Source organism: Rhipicephalus sanguineus, chromosome 6, assembly GCF_013339695.2.
Source record: "Rhipicephalus sanguineus isolate Rsan-2018 chromosome 6, BIME_Rsan_1.4, whole genome shotgun sequence".
NCBI lineage: Eukaryota > Metazoa > Arthropoda > Arachnida > Ixodida > Ixodidae > Rhipicephalus > Rhipicephalus sanguineus.
Window position 1 is genome coordinate 160,530,873 of NC_051181.1, and position 17,874 is coordinate 160,548,746.

General features: G+C 47.3%; 1 protein-coding gene across 2 annotated transcripts; it reads left to right on the top strand.

The window, feature by feature from the left end:
* The first annotated feature begins 7,259 nt into the window (after positions 1-7,259).
* Positions 7,260-15,856, top strand: LOC119396929 (uncharacterized). 2 transcript variants are annotated; one of them, XM_049417281.1, is made up of 4 exons: positions 7,261-7,481; positions 13,340-13,427; positions 13,620-13,828; positions 13,981-15,856. In XM_049417281.1, exons 1-4 carry the CDS (start codon positions 7,467-7,469, stop codon positions 14,629-14,631), a joined length of 963 nt encoding a protein of 320 aa, XP_049273238.1. In that variant the 5' UTR covers positions 7,261-7,466; the 3' UTR covers positions 14,632-15,856. The 2 variants fall into 2 exon arrangements, with proteins under 2 accessions (XP_037520241.1, XP_049273238.1); XM_037664313.2 differs by having other exon boundaries at positions 7,260-7,481; positions 13,340-13,828.
* Positions 15,857-17,874: the final 2,018 nt, after the last annotated feature.

Consider the following 17,874-nt stretch of genomic DNA (forward strand, 5'->3'; position numbering starts at 1 on the left):
AATAAAGCAACAAAAGCAAGCCTCCTGCATGATCACTCTTAAGGAGAAAGCCTAAAGTGCCTTAAAAACACGGCGCGCAGCACGTAAACTCAGGTGACCTCTCAAGCTTGAGCCTAAAAACCAGGGTTCGAACCGAACCCAGGCTTTCAGATGGCAGTCGAGGTTTCTACCACAGCGCCACGCCAGTGCTTGAAACTACTTTGGAGAAAGACCCCATACAGACGTCATGTTAAGCGAGGAGTCACTTTAACAGACGTAATATTACGTAGCAGAAGCGTAGGATCGCACCAGGCATCAGGCCATTTCAATTGCTTTAGGAGTGAGCGATGTATAGCTTCCCAACAATTACAAATGGCTCAGCCATAACTACATCATCGTATAGCACCAACAAAGTGTGCAGCTACCTATATTCGGTCACAACCTTAGAATAAATACAAGCTCCATCCCCAGTACTGCGGCGCACCTGTCATTCATCTGTGCAAGAGAGCCGTGCTTGGTGGTTTCCGTTCTAGCTGTACCTACTTTTAAAGACGATAGTCTTTCTTGGGGAACTTAAACGCAGAAATTTTGGTCTGTCCTTCTGTCTGTTCCTTCTGTCTGTCTTTCTGTTTGTCGGCACGTCCCTCGATTCAGCCACTCGGCCAAAGTTGAACCATTGCACAAGGGCCAGCCATCGTGAACGGCTCACTAGGTTCACGCTTGTGTACATGGTTGATCAAAAGCAAACATTACGCATATCTGAGGCGCAACATCACGAGGTAAGTATTAGGTGGTGTGTTCCTTTAATAGAAATACATAGATACGTAATTTAGAGACCCTAGTTTCTTAAGCTGCGCTGAAAATGCGACTGCGCCGAAACTTGGGCTTCCTCCGTGTCTACGCGAGCTCATTGTTGTGTTTCTGTTTTTACTTCGTCGTCGTCTAGTCAGCACTGTTTCAACAAAGCTGAAAATGCGAATGCGCTGAAATTTGCCTTCCTCCGTGCCCTTCGCACGAGCTCATTGTTGTGTTTCGGTTTCGGTTCTGTTGCACTGTACGAATGCCATGGGGTTGGTGTTGAAAAACTTTAGTTTTGAGAAGGCCAAGAAGGTGAAAAAAAGTATTTTAAAAAATGAAAAAGCAGCGTTGTGGGCGGCCTTCAGGCTGCCGGTTGGGGCGCCGCTCTGGCGTTCCTGTTTTACCCAGGCGACGTGTAAATAAAAGAGTGTGTGGAGAGTACTCGTTGAGTGAGGACGTTTCTCTGCTTCAGCGCTTCGCGCCAAACCGCGTTTTCAGGCTGGCTGGCGTCTCCGCCGGTCGCGTTGGTCACCGCCGGTCTTCGCCTGCTGCTGCGCCGGGACTACCAGCACGCAACACAGCACTCATGTTGCCCGACGTATTGCCAGATGGCGTCCATATCTCACACAGCGCCTCTTCTATCGTCTTTACACGACATTTGCAGCGAAGCACGCAGATACGCGGCCAATTTTTTCGCTCGTAATTTAAGTACTACTATATTATGGATTAAAGGTTCGTTGCCCTTGGTTAAAATGTCACGTTTGGCTCAACCGGCCTCGCTAAACGACTATGATGCTCCCGTGCTTGAGTGTGTGCGCGTTTTTTTTAACTCTTTTTTCCCCTTCCCCCAGTGCAGGGTAGCAAACCGAAAAACTTCTGGTTAATCTACCTGCCTTTCACTTAACCTTTCTCTCTCTCTCTCTCTTGGCTGAGCAGTGAAGTCGGAACCTTTGTTTAAATATGCCAGGAAGTAAAAGCTTTAGTCCGAAAACTAGCGACATGAACACTTTCCTGTATGGAAAAGTGATCTGCCTGAAACTCCCGATAGCTGCCTGACGTCACGTAAGTAATAAATTGCGATTGTATGGAACATTTATGCAAATTCTGTCTGGGTGGGATGGCGACGATTGTGTGCGGAGTTTATATTTATTCTTAGGCTCTAACCGACTATAGGTGCACGTATTGTCTACAAAGGCGTAGTGGGTACGTACTTCGATAAAGTCTGCACAACATTGGCAAAGACATAGACAGACAAAAGCTCTGACATGAGGCGTTCAAAGAGTGATTTATTGACAAAACGTACGAATTCGCTCGTTGTGGCTCATTTGCCTTACACGAGTGCAGCCAGGCTTCCGCCTTGTGTTTCGCCTTCATGTGTTGCATTTTTATGTATGTACGCATGTAAACATTATGACTTTTTTTTTCAGACATGTTTCGGGGAAAAAAATATAAGTATACACTGGAAAGGAAAATCTAATGTTTAATTTTTCTGACAAGATAATTTGTCGTTTTACAAAACCACGAGGCACTGCACGCAGAAGTATGCAGGCGTGCCTTGTACTTAGCAAGACGAAAAGTAGAAACGGAAACACTGCGCTTCATTGGAAAAATAGGTCGTCCCCACGCCTCCACCTCTTTTGCGTTTTCCAGACATACAGCCTTAAACTGCGTATTTTATAACCGTACCGACTCGGTCCACTGTCGTGAAAACGAGCTTGGGTGGCTTCTCAGTAGACAGGACAATGTATATGTGCTGTCGTCGGCCCAATCTCGCCCGTAAGCGATGTCACGACGTAACGAAGTACGTCTTCTCAACTTTTTTTTCCGGCACTCCCATGATGATGGCATGGGCCAGTGTGCTATCCGTATACGGCCTAGTATTAATATTATTTTCAAGAATCTGCTTCGCTCCTGTTAAGCGGGAAGTTCTCATCGCAGGCGGCGAAATTCCAGGAAAATTTCTGCGGCCATCTGCAAGGAACGGCCCTGAAGTTGAGAGGCGCCATTACTCACCAAAGCTTCCGTTTCTCGCGAATCATAGCGCCATTTGCGTGTTGGTGAAAGGTACTCTGTTTGGGCAATTAATTACACGAAGCGATGCCTATAAACAAGGCTCGTAGGTCCTAATACGATCAATCTTATTGTACTACCTTAAATTACTGCGTTTAAGTTATTGAACAAATTGTCTCAGTTACTTTCTATGTGCATGTGCAAATGAAACAAAGTGTTCAATTCACCCATTTCTTGTATTAGTAGGTTTATTGGTGCTCTCACATTACCAAAGAAATTGCACCTTTACAGTATTGACGGACCATATTCGCGTGCTATATGCTCATTCCTGCTTCCTCATATTCAATATTCCTCACTGACAGCTTCATGGTTACTGCGCATTGAAGTAAGCACAGGAAGTTGCCAGATTGAGGCTATCAGATTTCACTGTGAGCTCCGAGTTATACGTTTCTTTTTTGTTTTTTCAGCTACTCCTTCCGGACTCGCTGACACTGCGGGCGGCAGCCACTTTGTGCAGCGGCCTTCCCAAATCTTTATTCTTACCAGCCCTCTTTAAAGTTAATTTCATTGTTTTATTTTAGTTTTGACGAATAATACGCCGGAGATCCACATATTATGCCCGTATTTATTTCTTTTCGAGCCAGAAATGTTGGGTCAAAATTACGCGAGAAGTGTTGAGTACATGTCAACAATTAATGTTTACATCGTCGATGTGTCATATCACAGCATGTCATTGTGCAAGTGCAGGCTTGAAACTAATGCCGTTTTCTAGTCTTCTTTTATATTGCGACATAGACTTGCCCTGAGGGCATACTATTTTATGTGTATATGTGTATTAGATGTGCGCCGTAAGACCGGTGTTGTGTATGAAGTGAAGCTGTGTCTTGTAGAATCTGTTATGAGGTATCCAGCGGTCATAGCAGGTCGTGTCACTGTAGCGAAGACCGGCTTGCAGGAGGTGACGGGAGCGTTACGGCTGCAACCCTTGGCATGTCCATATAAGGTGGTATGCATCTGCTTGCATCAATGAAATAGTTGTTTGCGGCAATGAAACGAGAAAAAAAAGCAGAAAAAGAAGCAAAAATTTTATTGCGCTTCTATTTTAATAGCTTATGATTAAGAGAGACAGAGAGATAGATGCAATGCGAAACACGGAAAGGTTAACGCGAAGACATATACTGAGTTTGCTACCCTGCACGTGGGAAGGCGAGGCAGAAGGGAAAGAAAGAAAAGCTGAGGTAAGAGAGTGAGAGAGAGAAACATAGCTAAAAGCACTGCAGTACCGAATGTACAGTACGGTCCACTGTTAAAGGGAACATTCCAATAAGCACCTTTCATTTTGCTGGCCCTTTAACAGCAAGTGGACAGGGAAACATTGTTCATGCACTGCACGAGTCTGTGAAAAAGAGGCAGAACTGTCAACCACCAGTAGTTTTATGCAAATCTAAGCCACTATGTTTTGCAAGAGAGCGTAATCCAAACATGCCCTGCACGCAAGTGTTCCCTTTAACAGTGTACTCGCCTGTACACCTTTTGTGTCTTCTTTTGCTCGCGCTTCTATTCTCACGCTTCTTATCCATTTAACGTTAGCGCAACTTACGATTCCTGATCGTAGCTGAATGTTCAGGCGATGCTTTATTCTTGGCTGCCGTTGTATATACGGTGACTTCCCTCACATTACGTCGTCTTGTCTCCACTGACAACTCGTGTGCAACCTTTTTATGTTTAGATAAAAATACTCAGCCTTGACTTTGACCGAGCCAGGCCGCTTCTCTGTCGTGGCTGTAACACTGCGATTCAAAGCGCACCTTCTTAAGCGGCGTCATTCGACAGAGGAGCAGAATAATATGGTATATTAGGATTAACTCCGCAGTAGCAGTTTCCTATTATACTAGATCATTTTATTTTAGGTCCTGGAGCTGCGTAAATTAGCTGATGTTATCTTAATAGCATAAGCGTTGTCATCAGATTAATTATTGCTATTAATTTATTAATTCAATTATTTAGTTTTCATTGTTCAGTACCTATTTTCCGCCAAATAGGCCGTATACCTGGAGCCTGTAGAGTAATAATGACCAACAGATGGTCAATTACTTGCCACCATCAGTCTGCACCGAAACACGTTATACTCCAGAGCTCACTCCAGGCGGAAATGCTGCTCACCCTCCCCGATAAAGCCGACGGAAATCAGAAGAAGAAGAAAATGTGCGAGGCCTAAATAGCTGCAGGTGCTTCGAAAAGTCGTTCTCGCAGCCGACTCCGAGCAGCGACGGCGAAAACTGCGTGTCTACGGAATGCAATGCCCCGGACTCCCCAAGTTCAAGAAAAAAAGAAAAAAAAGAGAACGCCTTAAAGCGACCGCCACCACTTCCTTCCGGCTTTAGGAAAAACAAAAACAGAGAATTCACCCGTCGCACCTTTTCTCGGGGAAAACTGTTCGAGATGATTACTTTAACAAAATGTGAAAGTACGAAGTCACATGGCCTAAACGGTTCTATGGATCGGAGTGCCGAAGCGGAACGCGAGGCATTCGTTAGAATAATAAAACAACAAGAAAGAAAGAAGAACGTGAAGAAAGCAAGAACTGCGGGGATGAAGCGAGTCCACCGATATTTCCGTAAACTTCCGTCTCAGGCGATGTTTTAATTCCGTGCTCCCCAATGGCGTCCATTCTGACGCCGTCCGACACGCATTTCAACGCTTTTCGCGTTCGCGGTCGATTTGCAATTCCAATTTTTCGCGCTCATATCCGTGAAGCCATAGGCCAGGATGCGTTTTTTGTACATATTTATTTATTTTAGTTCGTGGTGGAATTCCTTTCTTCAGCTCAGTGTTATTACAGGGTGCTTCTTCTTGTCTTTTCTTCAAGCTGGAGGTTGAGCGTGCTACAGTTTTAACGGCGGCATAACAACGAAATCGTGAGCAACGGTGCGCTGCCACCCTTCAGACACCTCAGCCATCGGGCGATGAAGAGTGCAATCTTCGTTAAGTATGATGCAGGCTTTCGCGCCTGCATGTTTTTAAGCCGACAGCTATCTGGGAGCTTTCAGGTTAGAAAAAGCGCTTGTTTCCGCAGCCCATAAGGAAGCACGGCGCAGCGTCGCAGAAGGGAGGCAGAGATGGAGAGGAATATAGGAGAGGCAACCTTCTCGAAACACTTCTTATAGAGGAAACACGCAAGATGAACATATAGCGAAAAGAAAGATGCCAACTAAAGATACATGATGTATTGATAACGTTTTTCGTATATAAATACTTCTTGATTTTCGCTCTAGTATTTTTTACTTCGTAATTACAATAGTACCACTTAGATCCCGTCGTTGTCTAATGAAAAGGGAAAGGGCGCAAAATAAGGCACGTGCCAAGACAATGCGGGCGATACTGCAGCACAGACCTAATACACGCGCAAACATAGTCAGGGGCCCAACAGTATGACAAGCGCCTTGCGTCAATCCCAGGAACAGCGCACGCTGATCGCGAGAGAAGTCCTCAATGGAAGCGGCCGGTAATGCCCCCACCACCCACTTCGCTTCCACAACCCTTGCTTCTCCAGAGTGACGCCGACGATGCAGTGGAAAAATAATCAACAGAGGCAGACGGACAGCCACGTCTCTCTGGAGGGTTCCCCCGTGCTACTACGTCAGCGATAAATAAACACGCAAAAAATAAACTCTCGCACGCGCCGCCTTTATCATACCCCCCCCCCCTTTTTTGTTTTTTTTTTTTTTCGCTACAGACTTTGCCGTGGCCCCCCGCATTAGAGCGCTACCGCCAGTGTCACCTTCCTCCTTTCCGACGTCCTGCGGCGGCAGTGACGTCGGCTCCTGTTCCGAGAGCGAAAAGGACCTTCCGGAGAGGAAGGGGGCTTCTGATTCAGCCGGGAAGACACCGCGAGGAGGAGTACCGTTACATCCCGCTGTTCCAGAGGGCGAGGTTGACAGCAGGCGAGCGAGAGCGCAGCAGAGAGGCGGTGTCCATCGCCCGTCGGCCACCGGTGGCATCTCGGAGAGGCCTCCCCCTTTCCTGGCAGCTCTTCCTCCTTCCTTCGGAAGGCCCGTCCACCTTCTCAGTCGTGGCCCATTATTTTCACTTTCGTCCAGGGCCTGTCCTGAATTTCGATATTATTCAGCCGCCGTAGCCGTTCTGCCTTCACTCGCTTATTTGTGGTTTTGTACTTTCGTCTGTCTGTCTGCCTGCCTTCCTCTCCGTCTCTCCAACCTTTGTCCATCTTTGGCTCCCGCTTTCTCTTTTCATTACGCCAGCCGCTCTTTGTTCTTTTCGCTTTTGAATCCTTCTCCCGCGGGAGGTGAGCGTGAGTCTCGCCCAGAGGTCCTCGCCCGCTCGTGGTCGACGAGCCGATGGATGCCGCCGTGGTCGAGGGTGTGCTGAGAAGAGGGAGAAAGTGTAACGGTCCACGTGCGAGGATTCACGAGGTCTGGGCCGAGCCACTGCGCGTGGGTATATAAGCTCTTGAGCTCCGGACAGCGAGCATCATTCCCATCGCAAGCGTCTTCCAATCTCCTCTCGCAAAACAAACCGTGTACTTCCTGAGTTGCTTTACCAAGACCACACCGGCGAAGTTGGCTTCGCTGCGTTAGACAATCTCCTTCGTGACCACACGTTCTCCCACACCCACCGTGCTTGGAGTTTCCGCCCACTTGGGACTTGGACCGGGAGCCATGATGTTCTTTAAGGTGAGGAACTGAGTGAACGCTGTTCCGTTCATCCCGCCCGCTGCGGACTTCCACCTTCGACCTTCGGGAACACGGCTTTCATCAGTGAACGTTATCCCAGATACTCCCGCTACTACGCGACGTTCGGCCCCATTTTATGGCTCCAAGTTTCAATCTTCAGCATCAGAGTTCAGCCCTCGTCCCTTGTATCTCAACCATTAGCCACAAGGAAATGTCTGAGACAGTCGTCTTGACATTACGTCTTCTAATTCTTCAAGTCAACGCATTGCTTTTACATTCGGCTACTGCATATCAGTCCGATATTTTAAATGATCATAATTACAGAAGTTCATAATTAGTGAACTCTAGCCTATACAAAGTTGTAGATTTCGATTACTTGCTTGTTATTACTGAGGTAGTTGACAAGGCAGTGCTTAGCTGCAGTAGATTTTTGATGACGCCTCACTGCTTAATTTTCAAATGCTTTAACGTCCATGGCAAGAGTCTGGCGGGTTGCAGGTGTAAAACGTGAAAATGGTTAACTTTAAGGTCTCATTTTATAGCATCAACTTTCAGAATTACAAGTTAAACTACGTTAGAGTGAGTGGTCCCTTTTTATGGCACTCCGTAAGACCACACAGTTATACCAGAGTCTGGTATGGGTGTTTATAATGTTTGTGTTAACAAAAAGATAAATGTGGGCATAGTACAGGACGGTAATGTCATAAGCAAGATAATAAATCTGTAGTGCACCATGTAATATTTCATGATAGAGTGCAATTAAATATTCAGGATGTGACTAAGGAGTGAAGAGCTGAGAAGCGAGCGCATGGCTCATTCTTGCGCCTCACGAGAAACTGGAAAATGAAAAATCGGTTTCTTGGAAGACCACAGTGTAGAGGAATGTTTATGGAAGGAGAAGTTATTATCCACCCGACAGTACAACAAACCTACAATATAAAATCACTATGGTTCTTTTATAAGCAAATATTCGCAGTTGAAAAATTCATTCTGCTTCAGAGATCGAACCTAGGACCAACGTTTTTCTACGTCATTCGTCCCTGGTTCGATTCCCGGATCAGGACAAATTCTTTCTTCAGCTGTGAAGTTTTTGTCTTTTCTTTCATTAGAAACCCGTGCCTTCGTCCTGTGCAGTCAATTTGGATAACAAACATCCCATCTAATGCTAGGAGCAAAGTCGGATCCTTTCATTATGCGATGAAGGACGCATTAGTATCGTATAAATGTATAATTAGATTTCTGTATAGAAGAAAAGGCTTCAGGATCGGCAGTGAGTTTTGTCTTAAGGTAGAAATATATGCTAAATCATTCAGCATGTAAGCAATTTTTCTTGAGGAGCAGTCGTATTTTTGCTGTTAACAAAATTTTTTGCATCTGGTATGCATTTAGCATTTTGAATCGAAAGGAGCGCAATGTTGATTAACCGTAACAGCGCTAGTACTGAAGAACGTGCATCATTGTCTAGGTCGGAGGTTTTACTCTGTAAACGTTGAAGTTTGTGTTTCGTTTGATTTCGTGTTTTTGTATAAAATGTTTATTCAATGCAAAATTGCTTAAGAGCCAATTTCGCACAGAGCCTGCAGCTATTTGCTCAATATTGCGGCAAGTGACTTTCTCTTGATAAGGAAAAAAAAAGCACAAACTAAGAATGGAGGGAGATTGATCGGCGTTGCCACGGGCAGTGCGCGCGATTGTGGATAATTTTAGCTACGCCTCTAGCACCCTCGCAGCAATTGTCAGCGCGTTGTGACGACTATATATAGCAAAAGGTGATCGACAGCGCACTAGAAGACGAAGAGGTGGCGACCTTATTCTTCCTGTTATTTCTATGCTAACCTTGTGCGCATAACCGAGAAAAGTCGCTCCAGACAAAGCCATCAATTATGTTTCCTGAAAGTGATTGCGGGAATATCGGCCTGCACGATTCTTTCTTCCTTGGGAAATACCTTTGTGGCATTGCAAAAAAAGTAATCTAGACTTGTATTTTAAGGAAAGAGGTACCGGGCGACTTCTGTTGGTAGAATAATGAAAAAATAAATTAAGCAGGTGCACAATCCTATATAGTGAACTGTTCTAAGGTGAAAGAAGTGCGCACATAAACTTAGGTCTCTATATATTGCGCTCTCCGTCTGCAAAGCAGTAGGTATCTGTAGCAATAAAGCATTGCTAAGAAGTTAGCCATGTATCCCAGGACAAAGAAATGGAAGCCATCGGACGTCGTTAACAAGGCTGTTTCATGATGAATTATACGTTCAGGTTCCTTCCTAGAGAAACGTGCTGGCGTTTTGAAACAGAGGCCAAGAAAGGCGGAAAAAGGAAGCTAGGAGGTTAACAAGCCCCCGTCTGTTTGGCTACCCTGCGCTAGGGCTGTGAAGATACCGAATTATATATGAGAAAAAAAAAACGGAAAGCGGAAGTCAGTTTGAACACACTCTCAAGGGAATGCTCATTAAGAGTCGCGTGATTTTCTTTTTTGGCCATTAAGAAGGTGTTGCAGAGGGCTGGCTCGTTCACTTATTTGACAGGCATGCAAATACAGGTCTATGTCTAATGAGGACGAATGACGCTCTTTCGTAAGTTTACCTGCCAGCGATAGTGACTCTTGGTGAAAGAACTTTAATAATAATAATTGTTGGGGTTTTACGTCCCTAAACCACGATATGATTATGAGGGACGCCGTAGGAGAGGAGGGTTCCGGAAATTTTGACCATTTGGTCTTCTTTAACTTGCACCCAAATCTAGGTACACGGGCCTCTAAATTTTCGCCTCCATCGAAATTCGGCCGCCACGGCCGGGATTCGGTCCCGCAAACTTCGGGCCAGTAGTCGAGGATCATAACCACTAGACCACTATGGCTGGTGATGAAAGAACTTCAGAAAGAGGCTGGTGATTCTGCGAACACTAGCTGCTAAAAGCGGGAAGATACTCGACCACGTCAACTGCTGACAGCAGTAGGCGATCATGGTTTTATATCTACAGCACGCCTAGCTTGCTCGCCCCTATTTCCGGCCCGAGTCAAGAGCAGCAAAAACAAAAAAATTATGCCGAGAAAGGAGATCGGATGCTGGCGCGCGCATCTTTCCCGGATCACGAGTCGCGCGCGCTTTCGTGACCAGCCCTCGGTCGCGCGCGGGGAAGCCTCCTTGTCCGGTCCGGACGTTGCTATCGGAATGAGAGCGGCGCTGCACGCTTTCTATTTATACGGCCTCCGTGGCGCCCTTTGCTCCTCGTCTCGGACAGAAAGGAGGTGGCGAGAACAAAGAAAAAAAAAAAGAATGATGACACGGGCAAAAACGGTAAAGTGGAACCTGGGAACTGCGGCGAGGGCCAAATGAAGCCGGCTCCTCATTTCGTCGCCGCGTCTGTCTTTCCGTATGTTGATCGCGAAAATGAGTCTTTACTCGGCCGACCTCAACCCGACCTCCGTCCGTTTTCGCCGTAGTGAACGACATCCCTCCAGCGAATGAACGTAATGGCTCTCGTGCCAGTTTCGTGAACGTTACAGGATGAGTCCACTTGACGCGCTTAAAAAGCGGCGCACGACAAATAACTGCAGACCCCTTTTGAGCGCTCTCCCTTGCCTCACTCTTTCACCGAGCCTTCCTGGGTCAGAAAGGCTTCGTTTAATAAGACCTAGGTTGTACGAGGAAAAAAAAAGTAAGAGAACACGGGGCGTTGCGGCCAAGTCAAACAGACACGGACGTTACTTTCACGGCCCAGCAGCTAAGATTGCCCGCGCTGCTGTGTGATTGTGCCGATTTGCGACAACGATCCTGCCCGTGATCATTATCATTACGGGTGTTTACGGTCTAGAGGCTTCCCTCTCGATTTTATTTCTGTATTTATTAATGGAAATATCTCGAAGAGCCCCCACCTAACAGCTGCAGTCATCAGTTTCCTTTTCTTGTAGTTTGCTGAACAGATTCCTTCCATATCGTGTTTCTCGTCATTGCTACCCTTTTCCGTGTGCTGTGTAGCCAACCGGACAGTTCGTCTTACTGCCAACTTCCCCGACCTTCACGTCTTCCCCTTCTTTTATCCTCTGCCTCTTCCACCCAGCGAAGCATGCGCCGGAAAGACAAGTCAATTGTTAGTGTGCCTCAACTGGCCGTGAGCAAAGGCAATATTTTCTACGGAATCCCTGAAATCCATAATCAGTTTTGAAACGACATCTTTGCAAGATTTATAGGCCTGCTCAGACGAACATTCGTTAACATGAAGTCTTCTATTGCCTTACATGTGAAAGTACCACTATTTATTTTGCTACTTGACACCTTGATATGGACATAGACGAATTCGGAAACATACAGTCCTAATGCTGCAGCTGAGAAGGAGGAAGGAAGAAAACGAGAGAGAAGGCAGGGAGATTACCCAGGCATATGCCCGGTTGGCTAACCTACGCTGGGACAATGGGAAAGGGCAGTGAAAAGATGAGAGAGAGGGAGGGAAGGAAAGATGGAAACGATCAGTAAATGCCCTGACGCGTAATGTAGCGGTGGTACTCTGCAAATAACGAAAACGCAAATCAACACGACAATTGCAATCGTTTACCTTGATATTCACAAAAAAAGAGAAGAAAAAGTAACTTGAAGTCCAGTTGCACTTCTATTAATAATTATGTTTCATAGAATGGTTCTGCCAGAAAGGCGCTGACTAAAGTGAGCATAGCTTGTTGTGTAGTATAGCAATTGCTTTTATGGCAGCACCTGTTATACTGTTTATATATCTCTCGCATTTTACTTTATGCCATTCTAGAACAGGCCTTTGTGTCCCCCACCTCCTCTCGCACTGTGTAGGTTAGCCGACTGGGCGCTTTTCACTTAACTTTTCAATGTCTTCTCCCGTAACTGCCTCTCAAATTGCACTGTACCCTTCTAGCTTGCGGGATAACAAAAACCGTATTGTTTTCTTACCCTTGGATGCAATAAGTATATTCGGTAGGTTGTAAAATGTCAGGGCAAATTATAATTAGTGTGAGAGTTCCAAACCTGCTTATCGTATTCTTAAATGAGTGCTAACACAAAATTTTGTGTCTAGCTTTTTCAGTGGCTGTGAGTATCTGATGACCCGCTTATAGCGGTTAGAAACCTCGCTTTCTCCCTCGCACTACGGTTAGTTACTTGGAGTCGTTTTATAGCGCCCAGTCCCGGTTTCGGTGTAACGAAACAACCAGCAAGGCAGGTCTAGGAAGGTTTGAAGGTAAAGACAGCTGGCCACGGGACCACACAAACATATGACAACCAGGCTGGGCGTAGTAACGTAGCCATGCGTTGTGTTTGTCGCCCGCACACGACGAATACTACGCCACAAGTTCAGAGCCTCAGAGACTAGGGGCGTAGGTTGTTTGTTTACGTACAAAGTAAACGTTGATGTTGGCAGGTGCTGAATTTTGCGGTCAATTACGTGCCACATATAAAAAAATTTAATTTGAATACGTCAAATTTAAGTTCGAGGCTATATTCCAATTGATATTTTCTAGATGACGTGTGCGTGTCCACACAAATCAATCGCACAAGCTATTTCGCCTCTAAATTTGTGTGTCAGGTCTCCTTAAGAGGATACAGGTATGTTCGACACCTGGTGACAATCTTCACTGGCACCTCACAAGCGTAAAGACAGAGCAGTCGATGGCAACAATCGCTAGGTGAATCTGGAATTGTCACAGTCAACAGTCATGCTAACAATCAGAAAATCATATAGGTTCTCTCGTTGCCATTTTATTTCAGTAGCTAAAATGACAAGCTTTGCTTTCCTCGGTCGAGAGTGTTTGTGCGGCGCTATTCGCTTGCCAAGCCAAGAGTGCTTGACCATGTGCCAAGCTTGCCAAGGCAGTTTATGAACTTTTTTATCCTGCCCAGGGGCTGTGCCTAAGCCTCATGATCGCCACAGCCTTGGGCGCGGGCGCCTACGGCCGTGGAGGAGGAGGCTATGGTGGAGGCGCTGGTGGTCACCATGGAGGCGGTGGGGCTGGAGGATTCGGTGGTCACCATGGCGGTGCCGGTGGCGGAGCCGGTGGATTTGGCGGTCACCACGGCGGTGGAGCAGGTGGCGGAGCAGGAGGCTTCGGAGGCCACCACGGAGGAGGTGCTGGTGGCGGTGCTGGAGGCTTCGGAGGCCACCACGGCGGAGGCGCGGGAGGGGCAGGAGGAGGCCTTGGCGGAGGCCTCGGCGGTGGTCTCGGAGGTGGCCACCATGGCGGAGGAGGTGGTCTTGGTGGCGGTGGATATGGCGGTGCTGGAGGTGCCGGCGGCTACGGTGGTTCCCGTGGTGGTGGCGGCGGCGGATATGGTGGAGGAGCTGGTGGATATGGAGGAGGAGCTGGCGGCTACGGAGGAGGTGGTGACTACGTAAGTTCTGTACTTGGAAACAAAGCAGCTCTATACATTAATGCAGATGATTGCAAAGATTATTGACACGAACTAGTTAGAGCCGAGTGCTCTCTCATGAATTGCAATCTACCAAGAACAACTTGACAGTGCTTTCCCTCGTTTGCATGCAGGGCCAGCCAACCCCGTACAACTTCGGCTACGACGTGAAGGACGAGTACGGTAACAGCCAGAGCCGCCAGGAGAGTGGAGACGGCAGTGGCACCGTCAAGGGCAGCTACGGCTACACCGACACCAATGGCATCTACCGCCAAGTCAGTTACGTTGCTGACCAGAACGGATTTCGTGCCGTCGTCAAGACAAACGAACCGGGAGTGGGACCAGCCAGTCCCGCTGACGCCGAGTTTATCGTCGAGCAACCACCCGCTGGCGTCGTCAGCCAGTACGCTGGAGCCCGCGGTGGAGGCGGATACGGCGGAGGAGGCGGATACGGCGGCGCAGGCGGAGCAGGCGGATACGGGGGTGCGGGTGGAGCAGGTGGATACGGAGGTGCGGGTGGAGCAGGTGGATACGGTGGGGGGCATCATGGCGGCGCCGGCGGCGGCGCTGGAGGCCATCATGGCGGAGCCGGTGGTTACGGCGGAGGTGCGGGTGGATACGGAGGTGGTGCCGGCAAGTTCGGCGGTGGCGCCGGAGGATACGGAGGCGGCGCTGGTGGCGCTGGCGGATACGGAGGCTCCGCTGGCAAATACGGTGGGAGCTCTGGCGGATACAGCAGCGGAGCAAGTGGCGCCGGAGGCGGCAGCGGCCCCTGGAAGTACTAGTGCCTCTTCATATATCCTAACCGCGCCGCATAGGAAGCTTTTCGACAACCTAAAGGGTGCGATTTGTGATCCTCGACCGGAACTGAAACACCTCTGGCGCTTTATTTTGTGACACTTCTAGAAAAAGGGAAGAAAAAGAAAAAAAAATACAGTACTCCCGCCCCACTAACAACACCTATTGTTAAAACTTGTCTCCTACAAACTGAAGGAGCACGCATCTAGTGGACATGTTCTGGCGAATACAATACCATGACAGATGATTCAGAGATATGAGAACGGTCGACCTTTCCTGAGCGCGCGGTGGGTTCCTGAACAACTAAAGCCGTTGGGCGCTAGCGCATACTTTTGGGAGCACAAAAAAGTTGAGCGTGTTGGCGCACCGTAGGTGATGAGCTGTGGGGCTTCAGGCTTTCACCGATTCTCGAGGTCTTTGCACTTGTATATCTGTGAGTATGGTGTGTCTCGTTCGGTGTGGAGGGGCGAGCTCTCGCTTTGTTGTACTGTGATTGCTCATAATGAATGGCAACGCATAAGACGATGCTTTCTACACGTCTAAGTCTTAACAGAAGCTCTCGCAAGCCTGCCCTTCGCTCGGTCGAGCTGGCTCCCGAGAAGGAAATAATGCTTTCCATCGGGTCAGTTCTGGGCGTGCAGTGGGCATGCACTGTTGTTCTTGTTTTCGGGTAACGACAGTGAGGCACGACACTGCCTTCATCGTTGTTTGTTTGTGGGTTTGTCTTGGGCCATTCTATTCTAGCGTGTGTTTGGTATAGTTTTCGGGAAGCAAGCTTTCTTTGTCCTATTGACTCATCACCATGTTGTTCATTGTGCATTAGTGTGGCATGGCTACTGGCTTTTAACGTGAGTGCTCTTTATTGTGTTCAGCTTTCCTCTTGTACTTTAACATTAGGGAAAATGTAGATGTGCTGTTTGTCCGTTTTGATAATATTGCCTGTCGTTGTAGGCGCTTGCGCCTTTAGGCAAGGGTGCGGCATCTGTTGTCAGTTCAATACTCAATGTTCTTATACGATACGGGGTGGGCCGCTGTAGACAGGGGAACTGCCAAACTGTGTTCTGCGTCGGTGCATTGTATTTTCACTTCTGTACATGAATGAGTGTTTTGTAAATGAGACTTGCGACTGTCCCTCACTGCGCTGTGTGGCTGGGTCATCTGTCTGAGTTCTTGAATGTGTTTCTAGAACATTGTGCAATAAATATTATTTAATTAAATTACCTAGTTCAGCGTCATGATTTACTGTCTTTCAGCTACCCTGTGCTAAGACGACTCACAGAGGGTCGACAATTAGTGGCATGGGCCACCACAGACCTTCGCTTGTGACCAATTTGAACCACGACTTTTTGAGACCTAGTAAGAGTGATTGAGGAAAAACATTCATCGTTTAAAAAAAGGTGTAGCAGGCATATATTAAGCTGCATGCTACACTGCGAGGAATGGGATGATACATCAGCTGGTGTACAGAAGCACATAGAACACTTTTATTCAGAAAGGTGCACGTTCATTCACAATTTAAAGCCCTCTCTCATCAGTGCCATGCGATTCGAAGCCTGTACTGTTGGAAGTATTTGCGTGTATATGACCCACCGGGGTATAACTAAGTGGCTATGGGTTTGTGGTGGTTGCCATAGGATCGTGAACTTGATTCCGCCGCAAAAGGTCAGACATGCAATTACAGGTACATGTGGAGCTAAACAGAGAACACTCACGCCCACTATTACCCTAAAGCTGGCACAGGCGTAGAAAGAAAAAGGAGGACGCAAAACTGATCCAAGCGTGCACCGTAATCGGTGACACTGCGGCCTTATACACGCAAAAGAAAATATGTTGGCATGTGCCTACTCAAGCAAAAAGAGACATTATTCACCTAAAAGCTATACGCGTGTTGTTGCATTTGCAAATCGAATCGAACCAACGCTTGTGCTTAGTGCAACAGCGCAGCCGCAATACCACCATGGCGGATGTGCACTTAGACCCTGTCGCCACGTGTCCTAATAGAACAATTACTGCGCCTCTGGCAAAGGGGCGTTGAGCTTTGAATTTGCTGAAAGTCGTTGACTCTCTTAAGTGGCTGTGGTCGCTTTTTGTTTTGAAACTGCCATTGAGAAGAGATCATTTCAAAACAAAAGGAACAAAATTTCGACAGAACAAGGAGCTCGTGTTTGGATCGTCCAGAGTTCTCACAATCCTCTACTGATGACAGCGCATACACATACGTTTAAATGGGGACACATATTATTTGCTGAGTGCTGATTGACTGTAAGTACAAGCGTCTTTGCCAGTACGCCACGAGGCGCCCCGCAGACACTCTTTGATACGAAAAACAGAGGTGGCAGTCTAACCGTAGCATAGCATAACACAATCACACTTTACATATTGAGAAATTATCTGCATGTTACGCGGACCAGTCGCTGCTCATCGGCTTGCAAGGCAGTCATTGTAGTCTAGGGTGCTTGCGTGTCTTGTTATTGTAACGAGCCTAAGTACCACTATTGCTTGATCACCATGGCTTCTTTAGTGGGCATGAGCCATTGCTGGCTGCTTCTTTATGGCTCAGTTTTACCTCGATACAGTGGCGCGAACAAAGCACATATGTTGTTTTAGCCTTCCTGCTTTCTCCGCTTATAATTTCTTTCTGACACGAAAACTGCACTTTTTCTACCAAATTTATCCGCCATGCTGCGCGAGTGGCTCTTTTCTATTGAAGGCTCTCTCATAAGCATTCATGATAATTGTTTGGGTATTACATGCCAGAACCACGATGTGATTAGGAGAGGCGCCATTGGGGAGGTCTCCGGAAATTTAGACTACCTAGGGTTCTTTAACGTACACCTAAATCTAAGCACACGGGCCTCTAGTATTTTGCTTCCACCGAAATGCGGCCGCCGCGACCGGGATTCGATCTCGCGACCTTCTGGTGAGTAGTCACGCACCATAGGCTCTAGGCCACCACGGCGGGTATTAAACCTCCCTGAATAACAAGAGAACAAACAGTGTCTTCATGATACAAACATATTGGACGACATATCATCTAAGTTGGAGAAAAATTCTTTACACTTAGTCTTGGGGAATGTTGCCTATCGAGTCCGCCTAAATCTGCTCTACTGGCGAACTAACGATCCTAAACATTGACCTGTGCGAAGTTAAGGTGGCGCTGATGGGAAACTTCGCGCGCTTTCCTGAGGTCGGCGTCATCACACAGCGGTGCATTTATCTGCCAGTGTAGC